The sequence below is a fragment of the Camelina sativa genome, chromosome 7 (genome assembly GCF_000633955.1).
Source record: "Camelina sativa cultivar DH55 chromosome 7, Cs, whole genome shotgun sequence".
Classification (NCBI taxonomy): domain Eukaryota; kingdom Viridiplantae; phylum Streptophyta; class Magnoliopsida; order Brassicales; family Brassicaceae; genus Camelina; species Camelina sativa.
Window position 1 is genome coordinate 28,030,959 of NC_025691.1, and position 11,317 is coordinate 28,042,275.

The window sequence follows — 11,317 nt, forward strand, 5'->3', positions numbered from 1 at the left end:
AATGTGGTCGCATATTTGTCATATGAAGACTTCAAATGGCCCACTTTGGGCGTGGGGATGGGTGGGGTTCATAATCTGTGAACAATTGTATGCATTTATCACAATCTACAATACAAAATACGATGTTATTAGTTTGCACAACCATAAAACAGCTGAGGTATCTAATATACACATATAAATTGTGTGGTGCACAAACACAAAACCTTCGGAAACCTTGATTTTGGCGTATTGAACCCTTACGTTGTTTTGTGTAATTGTACACAGTTTCCGCAAACTAATCTACAAGACACATATACATGAATATCTCTAAATCTAAACAAAAAAAGCAACAATCCATCTAATATATTAAAGTCTCTAATGGTTGATCTCACGACGAGTCTAGTTTTAGTAGAAATAACCCATACTACATAAGTAAACATTTTCTTCCCTTGATTAATTCAGCATTAGATGTTATCCGATCACCCAGTTAGCACCTAACGAAAATTTAAACATTCGGTTTTCCGATTAATTACACATTATATTCATGAATATACAGAATGAGAGTTCTTTTTCATTTTGTGATTGGTATCAAATGATACACATCATATGATCTCACTAGTCATATAAAAATGCAAAATACTAAATCTTGTACGCAACACACGGGAGATAGTATGAGACGAGAGCTAAAGAAAGAGACAGAGTCGTCTTGTCCTTAAGAATTGTTTGGTCATCCCCTTAGAAAAATAATACTAGCTTTAATGGAACCCACGTTCTCCTCTCTGTCTGTCTCTCTCTCTCTGTCTCTCTCTCTCTCTCTCTCTCTCTCTCTCTTTGCAATTTCCAAGAAAACATTAAAAATAAAATCACAACAACAAGTTTAGTTAGTACTAGCTAGTATTAAGTCTTTCACTCGTTTTACCTTCTCTTTAGTTAGCAGCATTACATTAGCTGTTTCTTCTCTCTCTCTTCATCTTTTGTTGTTTCACGTAAAGTCAAACCCAATAAATCTGTTACAGCCCATCTTCTCTCTCTATCTCTGCCATTTTTCTGAACATGAATACAACCTTCTCATGCTCTGATTTCTTTCTCATTGCCTAAAAAAGAACAAGAACAAGAATCTGTTCTTGCTTCTGGTTTGAAAAGATTCAACTCACAAAACAAAGATGGAGTTCAAAAGAGACAATACTGTCAGGTTCTAGATTTTTCATCTTTTTTAGAACATTCACATTCACTTTTTTTTTTTTTTGGGTTCTCTCAATGATGGTAAAAAAAGTTGGCCAATCCCAATAAAGTTTTGATCCTTTTTAAGTTCTTATATACTAATTTATATCCCAATAAAGTTATGAATATGTTTTTCTAATCTTTTTATTGCATTAGTACATTATTTTGGAATGATTCGTTCTTGATCTTATTTGTTAAAAACCCCAACTCTATTGTGACAGATTCTATGGAGACGAGAAACAAACAATAGAAGTAGGAGAGAAGAGAGTGCCATTGTTCAAAACAACAACGGCTCCATTTACCAAACCAGAAGTACCAAAGAAGAGCAAAACCCGTTTGAAAATCCCAAGATTTGGCAGATTCAAAGTGTTTCCAGAGAACTTCGAGATTGAAAGAGACAAGATTCTAGATCCTGGTGGTGATGCAGTGCTCCAATGGAACAGGATTTTTCTCTTCTGGTGTCTTGTTGCACTTTACGTCGACCCTTTGTTCTTCTTCCTCTCTTCAGTCAAACGCATTGGACGGTCGTCTTGTATGACTACAGATTTGAAGCTTGGAATCGTCATTACTTTCTTCAGAACATTAGCGGATTTGTTCTACGTTTTACACATTGTGATCAAATTCAGAACAGCTTATGTTTCTCGTACTTCTAGAGTATTTGGTCGTGGAGAACTTGTGAAAGATCCTAAATTGATTGCTAGAAGATACTTGAGATCAGATTTCATCGTTGATCTCATTGCTTGTTTACCTCTTCCTCAGGTATATATATATTTTTGCAAATCTTGAATTTGTTACCCGTGTGGCCGGGTTCGGTCCCAGTGCTCGGGACCTCCAGGGGCCACATGATTTAAATTTCTTCTTAGACTTTTGTTTATGTTATAGAGTTTGATTATTGTTTGCAGATTGTTAGCTGGTTTATTTTGCCATCAATCAGAAGCTCTCATTCAGATCATACAACAAATGCTCTTGTGCTCATAGTTCTTGTTCAATACATTCCTCGCCTTTATCTTATTTTCCCTCTTAGCGCTGAGATTATCAAAGCTACCGGAGTTGTTACAACCACCGCTTGGGCCGGTGCTGCTTACAATCTCCTCCAATATATGCTTGCTAGTCATGTGAGTGTGACTAAATGAGAAACTACATATATTCTACAATCTGCTACATATTAAGTCATAGGCTACTTATCTATATATAGTAGACCCTAAGTTTGATTGTCAACTTATGTTATGTTATGTTCTTCTTATGTTTTCACATGCATTTGTGTTGTGTAGATTCTAGGATCGGCGTGGTATCTATTGTCAATAGAACGCCAAGCGACGTGTTGGAAAGCAGAATGTCATAAAGAATTAGGGCCTCCAAAATGTATTACGGATTTCTTTGATTGTAGTACATTGGATCATCCGGATCGGAATAACTGGCAGAATGTAACCGTTGTCTTTAGCAACTGTGATCCTTCGAATAATATCCAATTCACATTCGGTATTTTCGCGGATGCTCTCACTAAAAACGTGGTTTCTTCACCTTTCTTGGAGAAATATTTGTATTGTTTATGGTTTGGACTGCAGAATCTAAGGTAATTTATTCAGATCAGTCACTTACTCTTTACTTTATCATCTCTTTACTGATTCTCCTAACACAGCTTTCTTGTCAAAGTTCTTATGGACAAAATCTTAGCACAAGTACTTCAGTTCTTGAGACCATGTTTGCTATCTTGGTGGCCATCTTTGGTCTGGTTTTGTTTGCTCTTTTAATAGGAAACATGCAGGTAAAAACATGAATCTTCTTTTCTTTTGTTGAATAGAGAACTTTTGTTTTTGTTGATTTTTAATTTGGTTGGTGTATTTATAGACGTATTTGCAATCGATCACGGTGAGGCTTGAGGAGTGGAGACTGAAAAGAAGAGACACAGAAGAATGGATGGGACATAGGCTACTGCCGCAGAACCTAAGAGAACGAGTGAGGCGTTTCGTGCAGTATAAATGGCTGGCGACTCGAGGTGTTGATGAAGAAACCATTCTTCATTCATTACCTGCTGATCTCCGTAGAGACATCCAACGACATCTCTGTCTCGATCTTGTTCGTCGTGTAAGTCTATTCACCACTCAACTCAAAACACATTCCAACTGCTTCGGTTGTTATGTTGCACCCTTTTGGTCTGACTTGTAGTTCTTGAGATGATTTTCAGGTACCGCTATTTGCGCAAATGGATGATCAATTACTAGATGCGATATGTGAACGTTTAGCATCATCTCTAAGCACACAAGGGAACTACATTGTACGTGAAGGTGATCCAGTCACCGAAATGCTTTTCATCATCCGTGGAAAACTCGATAGCTCGACGACTAATGGAGGCAGAACAGGTTTCTACAACTCAATCACACTCAGACCAGGAGATTTCTGTGGAGAAGAGCTTCTTGCATGGGCATTGTTACCAAAATCAACAGTTAACTTACCATCATCAACAAGAACCGTGCGAGCTTTAGAAGAAGTTGAAGCCTTTGCTTTACAAGCAGGGGATCTAAAATTTGTGGCTAACCAATTCAGGCGTTTACATAGCAAGAAGCTGCAACACACATTCCGTTATTACTCTCACCAGTGGAGAACTTGGGCTGCTTGTTTCGTACAAGTCGCTTGGAGACGGTATAAGAGAAAACTGTTGGCAAAGAGTCTTAGCTTGGCTGAGTCATTCTCTTCTTATGATGAAGAAGAAGCTGTTGCGGTTGCTGCAACCGAGGAAATGATGAGTCATGAAGGAGGGACACAGAGCTCTAAAACTCGTCATCATACGTCTAATGTGAAACCGCATTTTGCTGCCACGATACTTGCTTCGAGGTTTGCTAAGAACACAAGGAGGACGGCTCATAAGTTGAAAGATGTTGAAATACCAATGCTGCCTAAACCTGATGAGCCAGATTTCTCAGTGGATGATTGATTTGATTATATATAACCGTCTTTGATTTAACTTTATGTGAATCTTTTTTAAGTTAGAAAAAAATCACTTTGTTAAAACTCAAAAAAAAAAACTTTGCTGCATTAAGTAATTCAGAAAATGTTCAGCAGTTTGTATAAAAANATTGTTACCAAAATCAACAGTTAACTTACCATCATCAACAAGAACCGTGCGAGCTTTAGAAGAAGTTGAAGCCTTTGCTTTACAAGCAGGGGATCTAAAATTTGTGGCTAACCAATTCAGGCGTTTACATAGCAAGAAGCTGCAACACACATTCCGTTATTACTCTCACCAGTGGAGAACTTGGGCTGCTTGTTTCGTACAAGTCGCTTGGAGACGGTATAAGAGAAAACTGTTGGCAAAGAGTCTTAGCTTGGCTGAGTCATTCTCTTCTTATGATGAAGAAGAAGCTGTTGCGGTTGCTGCAACCGAGGAAATGATGAGTCATGAAGGAGGGACACAGAGCTCTAAAACTCGTCATCATACGTCTAATGTGAAACCGCATTTTGCTGCCACGATACTTGCTTCGAGGTTTGCTAAGAACACAAGGAGGACGGCTCATAAGTTGAAAGATGTTGAAATACCAATGCTGCCTAAACCTGATGAGCCAGATTTCTCAGTGGATGATTGATTTGATTATATATAACCGTCTTTGATTTAACTTTATGTGAATCTTTTTTAAGTTAGAAAAAAATCACTTTGTTAAAACTCAAAAAAAAAAACTTTGCTGCATTAAGTAATTCAGAAAATGTTCAGCAGTTTGTATAAAAAATACAGAATAATCATCTGACTATTTTTATTCAGACATCATTAGGTTTGGTCTCAGAAGCTCATGAAAGTGGCTCAGTTTTGTTTTGATCCTATCAACTTTCACATGATTTGTATTAATGCCATTATTGAGATTCACACGTCTCTCTCTCTCTCTGGCTCTAAAAAAATGCTTTTCTGTTTCTGCCGACACTTTCTCTTCACGTTTTGACACAGATCCAGACGAGCTCAAGTCCGGACAAAATCATAGTATTTTTTATTCTTTCTTGTTCTAGTTTTGTCGGATCAGAATTTAGTTGTTAATTTTCATTTCAGATCAGATAATGAAATAAGAAGATAGATGTAAGTATGTAATAATGTATTGCTTTAAATTAAATAGGAAGTTCAATATGAAACCAAAAAACAGAGGAAGAGCTTTTAAAGACAAGCTCTTATATCAGAGACATTAAGCAACAAGTTCCTGAATTTGGTAGAGATACTAGATACTCTATATATATAGGTATAACTATAAATGGTGGCTTAAAACACTAATCTACCAAGTACCAATGGTTAATCACAATGAAGAGAAGTAACCAACCAAAATTAAAAATCAATAAATGCCTGCCTACAAACTATGGCTACAACAATAGGTAATAGGAGGAGTAGAAAACTTAACTGACTCTTGATACATCATTATCTGCAGCTTTGAAGCTTCATCTCCTTCTTCTACTTCGGTTACTCAACTCATCTGCTCTCCTATGAGATCAAGACCCACAAGAAGAAATGTGAGACCTTGGAACAACAGGAAGTAGAAATGCACTCCTTGTGAGGCCAAGAGACTCCTAACTGCTGCGGTGAGCAAAAGAAAAGCTAGCGCAAGCTCTTTGTGGAATATCTTATTCGTTTTCTTCACGGAAACCGGTTGTTTCTTCTGTTCTTCAACTTGGCTTATCTCCAACAGCTCACTGTCTGAAACTCCTCTTAGAATTTGGTTTGGCATCTTCTTGGATTCTTTATCGGTGAGGTTCAAAAGATCAGATTCTGATGATCTTCCTGCTTTCTTTGTTACAATCCATTCGTAAGAGCTGCCGAGTTGGAATAGTCCAGATACCATCGCGTTGAACTTGGTGACCGACATTGTGTTCTCAAACAAGAGGTAAGGAACAATGAAAGGGAAGGACTTTGGAGCAGGAAGAATGTTGAGTAATGACATGAATATTGGTACATAGCAGATGACCCAAACAGGAAGCTCGGCTTCTGGAACGAACATGGTGATGGGAAGAATTACACAGAACAATGTGAAGGAGTAGAAAGGAAGTATGAGTTTCCTTAGAAGGAAGAATAGAAGTATCAGATTTGCCTTCTTCCACATTGCAATCTAAAAGGAAGACAAGAGAAAACCATTACATCACTGAAATGATCACATGTCTTTGTAACAAACAACAGCTTTTATATACCTTAGAGGTCAAGATCGCTCGAAGACACAAGCGAAATAGCTGCATAGGTCCTGAGTGCCATCGATGTTGCTGCTTCTTGTATGCTTCATATGACTCAGGAACTTCACAAAGAACCTAAAGATTCTTTATACTTCAGTCAAAATTACACAAAAGGCTCTTCATGAAACTGTGAAAAGAACACGCGATATAATAGTACCTTGACATCGTTAAGATATATGAATTTCCATCCATGGAGATGAGCCCGGACAGCTATATCCATATCCTCGACAGTTGTCCTTTCAAGCCAACCTCCAGATTCCTCAAGGGCTTTAATTCTCCATACTCCAGCAGTTCCATTGAAACCAAAGAAGTTCAAGAACACTCCATTAACCTGCTGCTCAACCTCAAAATGAAAACAAAGATTGATGTTTTGGAGACGGGTCAATAAGTTCTCGTCTTTGTTCACAAACGCCCATCTAGCCTGAACCAAACCTAACTCAGGCTTCCCCTGAAATAACATTTAGCATTTACATGTTAGAAGAAGCTTCACCTAAAATGTTTCTCTCATACTCTCATGACAAAACCAAACAGACCTTGAAATGTGGAACGGTTAGTTTAAGGAAATCCGAGTTAGGTTGGAAATCCGCATCGAAGATTGCAACAAACTCGTAAGCTTCCACATAATCACAGCTCATTGCAGATTTGAGGTTACCAGCTTTGTATCCAGTTCTAACCAAGCGATGCCTGTAAATTATGTTAACACCCTTTTGGCTCCATCTAGTAACCTCAGCTCTAATTAACTGCTGGATGCTTTCATCATCCGAATCATCTAGAACCTGAATAAGCATTCGATCTTTTGGCCAGTCAAGCTGGCACACAGCAGATATAGATTGCTCATATACCTAAACAAGAATAGACATTTATGTAACTTCATTAGTCTAATTCAATAGAGAAGCACATAACTATGTAACAAGATTGGTACTTTGTTGTTCTCCATACCTCTCTCTCATTGCACATTGGTATCTGAACAAGAACCATTGGATACTCAGATCCTGAACCTTCAACGTCATCATATCGAAAAGGCTCCTCAACGATTCTAGGCTTAATCTTCTTAAACTTGATCCAAAAACAGCCTAAGCAAAGAATCAAACGATCCACAGACTGTACAAGGAACAGCACAATACAAAACTTGGAGAGAGCTTTGATTGGAGGAGCGATATAATCAGCTCTTAAACTCAACCAACCAACATAAAACAGATGAAACAAGCTCTGGATCTCGAGTTTGCTTGTCGGGATGTGTAAATTAGGGTTCTTGAAGTAATGCCATCCTCGGTAGTAAGCAACTAATTCAAAACCAAGAGTGGCCAATGAAGCAGCTAAGAAGAGCTTAATGGCTGTGAAAAGCCATCTGTCTCTACCAAGTCTCTCAGAGCCAAGTGGATGAGTGAAACTGAGCCGTCTCTTGACCGAACCAAGGAGAGACCAGAACAGTGTGGCTAGCCAAGTGAGACACCCAACAGCTCTGTGAGCTTTCAGTAGCAAAACCCAAGTCACTTGCTTAGCGTTCTTGCCTCTACTCTTCTCTATTGGTTGAAAGGCACTGTCAGGTTCCTCAACTTCAACGATTGAGTAATTGGGATTCTCCATTTTCACCACTACTGGTGTACCTCTCCTCGTATCCTTCGCCCACAAATCTGAAAAATCAAACCTTGGAGCCATTTTTTTTTTGCTAAAGGCACAAATCTCAAAGAAGAAGAAGTGGTTGAATCTCTTGGTTAGAGCTAAGACCCAAATCTCAAAGTTGACAGATTTAAGCTAAACCCATCAGAGGAAACTTAAATGTAGTGACTTTAAGTGAGTAAATCTTCAGACTTGAGGAGGTTAAAGAAGAAGACTTTACAACCCAGATCCAAGAACTCGGATATCTAAAGACCCATTTTTGAACAACAGACAAAGAAGGAGCAACAGCTCAAAGGGGTCATTAATAGTGACCTGCGAGAGAGTAAAGACAATGAGTGGTTCGGGCAAAGAGAGAGAGAGAGAGAGAGAAAGATTGATACTTGGCAATGGGAGATAAAAAGAGAGAGAGAGAAGTAGAAGAAAGGTATCTAAGAAGTTTGTAATAAGATCACTTACACTTTCATGTGAATGTTTCCTCTTCAGCTACCCTCAATGATAGTTTCAACATGCAGATTCATCTCCTTTTTTTTTCCAAAATCAACAACACTTCATGAATCTTACTCTTAGAGTAGCATTTTTGAAAGAAAAAAAACAACTTTTAAAGAAAAAGAGGACAAATTCAAATGGTAGTGACCAACTTGATTATAATGGGCTACTGATCTACAAAAGGTTACAAAGCAAATATTTTAACTTTCAAATGAATTGTAACAAGATTATGTTTTGACATAAAAAAAAATAAATAAATAAATATTGTAATAGTGGGCAAATCTAGTATTAGGTTTTGAATGATAAAGATAAGTCAAGCTAAGACGTGGCAATTGTATATGACCTCTGTGTGTATAGTTCATTTCTGTAGCTGATAAACATATAATTATATATATACTCACAAACCAAACTGTTCATCAAATGGGCAAAAGCCCCGAATCACATGGATGGAAGGTGTGGGGAAGAAAAGAACAAAAAAAATTTGAAGAAAATAAAAACTTGCACTATTAACCTTGTTTAATTTTATTCATAGATAAGTTGATTATAATAACTTCCGAAGTTTACTGGAAACATAAACAAGCATATATGAAAAATGGAAATGTTACGAAAGAAATAATATTTGTTATCTGAAAATGTGTATTCAACTTGACATTTTAAGTTATTTGTGTAAAATTTACAAATTCTATGTTATTCGATCATCGATTTTAAAAAATCCATTAAAATTCATTGTTATTGAACTTATAATTTAAAATTTTACTTTAAAATCTACTGTTATTGAACTGATACTGATGATTTAAAAATCTACTTTAAAATCCAATGTTATTCAAAACATTTTGTAGATTTGGATTTTAATAATTTTTAGGAATTCTGGAAGATTTGAGAGGATTTGTTTAGTTAAAATACAGAAATCTAAATCTCATGATTTTAGGTAGGTTTTGAAAGAATTTTACCATAAATCATATCAACTTCCCTAAAATCTATCAAAATTCCAAATTTTCTAAATCCCATAAAATCTCATGATTTAGATTTTTTCTGATCTAATTTTTTTAAAATATGTAATAATAAAATTATGTCTAACTTAAAAGACTCATTCAATTTTCACATAGATCTATCATCAATACAATAAAACATGAGGTGTTGCTTTCCTTGTGTGATACATCAGCCTTAACATTGAAGTTGGANGTCTAATTCAATAGAGAAGCACATAACTATGTAACAAGATTGGTACTTTGTTGTTCTCCATACCTCTCTCTCATTGCACATTGGTATCTGAACAAGAACCATTGGATACTCAGATCCTGAACCTTCAACGTCATCATATCGAAAAGGCTCCTCAACGATTCTAGGCTTAATCTTCTTAAACTTGATCCAAAAACAGCCTAAGCAAAGAATCAAACGATCCACAGACTGTACAAGGAACAGCACAATACAAAACTTGGAGAGAGCTTTGATTGGAGGAGCGATATAATCAGCTCTTAAACTCAACCAACCAACATAAAACAGATGAAACAAGCTCTGGATCTCGAGTTTGCTTGTCGGGATGTGTAAATTAGGGTTCTTGAAGTAATGCCATCCTCGGTAGTAAGCAACTAATTCAAAACCAAGAGTGGCCAATGAAGCAGCTAAGAAGAGCTTAATGGCTGTGAAAAGCCATCTGTCTCTACCAAGTCTCTCAGAGCCAAGTGGATGAGTGAAACTGAGCCGTCTCTTGACCGAACCAAGGAGAGACCAGAACAGTGTGGCTAGCCAAGTGAGACACCCAACAGCTCTGTGAGCTTTCAGTAGCAAAACCCAAGTCACTTGCTTAGCGTTCTTGCCTCTACTCTTCTCTATTGGTTGAAAGGCACTGTCAGGTTCCTCAACTTCAACGATTGAGTAATTGGGATTCTCCATTTTCACCACTACTGGTGTACCTCTCCTTGTATCCTTCGCCCACAAATCTGAAAAATCAAACCTTGGAGCCATTTTTTTTTTGCTAAAGGCACAAATCTCAAAGAAGAAGAAGTGGTTGAATCTCTTGGTTAGAGCTAAGACCCAAATCTCAAAGTTGACAGATTTAAGCTAAACCCATCAGAGGAAACTTAAATGTAGTGACTTTAAGTGAGTAAATCTTCAGACTTGAGGAGGTTAAAGAAGAAGACTTTACAACCCAGATCCAAGAACTCGGATATCTAAAGACCCATTTTTGAACAACAGACAAAGAAGGAGCAACAGCTCAAAGGGGTCATTAATAGTGACCTGCGAGAGAGTAAAGACAATGAGTGGTTCGGGCAAAGAGAGAGAGAGAGAGAGAGAAAGATTGATACTTGGCAATGGGAGATAAAAAGAGAGAGAGAGAAGTAGAAGAAAGGTATCTAAGAAGTTTGTAATAAGATCACTTACACTTTCATGTGAATGTTTCCTCTTCAGCTACCCTCAATGATAGTTTCAACATGCAGATTCATCTCCTTTTTTTTTCCAAAATCAACAACACTTCATGAATCTTACTCTTAGAGTAGCATTTTTGAAAGAAAAAAAACAACTTTTAAAGAAAAAGAGGACAAATTCAAATGGTAGTGACCAACTTGATTATAATGGGCTACTGATCTACAAAAGGTTACAAAGCAAATATTTTAACTTTCAAATGAATTGTAACAAGATTATGTTTTGACATAAAAAAAAATAAATAAATAAATATTGTAATAGTGGGCAAATCTAGTATTAGGTTTTGAATGATAAAGATAAGTCAAGCTAAGACGTGGCAATTGTATATGACCTCTGTGTGTATAGTTCATTTCTGTAGCTGATAAACATATAATTATATATATACTCACAAACC

The 11,317-nt window shown here is 36.9% G+C and overlaps 4 protein-coding genes across 5 annotated transcripts; 2 read left to right on the top strand and 2 right to left on the bottom strand.

The window, feature by feature from the left end:
• LOC104702982 (probable cyclic nucleotide-gated ion channel 14) lies at positions 889–4,265 on the top strand. Its single transcript, XM_010418914.2, has 7 exons — positions 889–1,171; positions 1,422–1,959; positions 2,103–2,315; positions 2,472–2,773; positions 2,854–2,965; positions 3,049–3,285; positions 3,386–4,265. Exons 1-7 carry the CDS (start codon positions 1,143–1,145, stop codon positions 4,130–4,132), a joined length of 2,178 nt encoding a protein of 725 aa, XP_010417216.1. The 5' UTR covers positions 889–1,142; the 3' UTR covers positions 4,133–4,265.
• LOC109125501 (probable cyclic nucleotide-gated ion channel 14) lies at positions 4,250–4,781 on the top strand. The gene is made up of 2 exons (XM_019227163.1): positions 4,250–4,259; positions 4,363–4,781. The coding sequence occupies exons 1-2, from the start codon at positions 4,250–4,252 to the stop codon at positions 4,779–4,781; spliced, it is 429 nt and encodes a 142-aa protein (XP_019082708.1).
• Positions 5,262–8,674, bottom strand: LOC104702983 (probable xyloglucan glycosyltransferase 8). 2 transcript variants are annotated; one of them, XM_010418917.2, is made up of 6 exons: positions 8,470–8,674; positions 7,333–8,325; positions 6,927–7,235; positions 6,551–6,841; positions 6,355–6,468; positions 5,262–6,275 (listed from the first exon to the last, which is right to left on the bottom strand). In XM_010418917.2, exons 2-6 carry the CDS (start codon positions 8,050–8,052, stop codon positions 5,637–5,639), a joined length of 2,073 nt encoding a protein of 690 aa, XP_010417219.1. In that variant the 5' UTR covers positions 8,053–8,325; positions 8,470–8,674; the 3' UTR covers positions 5,262–5,636. The 2 variants fall into 2 exon arrangements, with proteins under 2 accessions (XP_010417219.1, XP_019083484.1); XM_019227939.1 differs by lacking the exon at positions 8,470–8,674 and having other exon boundaries at positions 7,333–8,448.
• On the bottom strand, positions 9,591–11,096 carry LOC104705019 (probable xyloglucan glycosyltransferase 8). The gene is made up of 3 exons (XM_010421012.2): positions 10,882–11,096; positions 9,745–10,737; positions 9,591–9,683 (listed from the first exon to the last, which is right to left on the bottom strand). Exons 2-3 carry the CDS (start codon positions 10,462–10,464, stop codon positions 9,591–9,593), a joined length of 813 nt encoding a protein of 270 aa, XP_010419314.1. The 5' UTR covers positions 10,465–10,737; positions 10,882–11,096.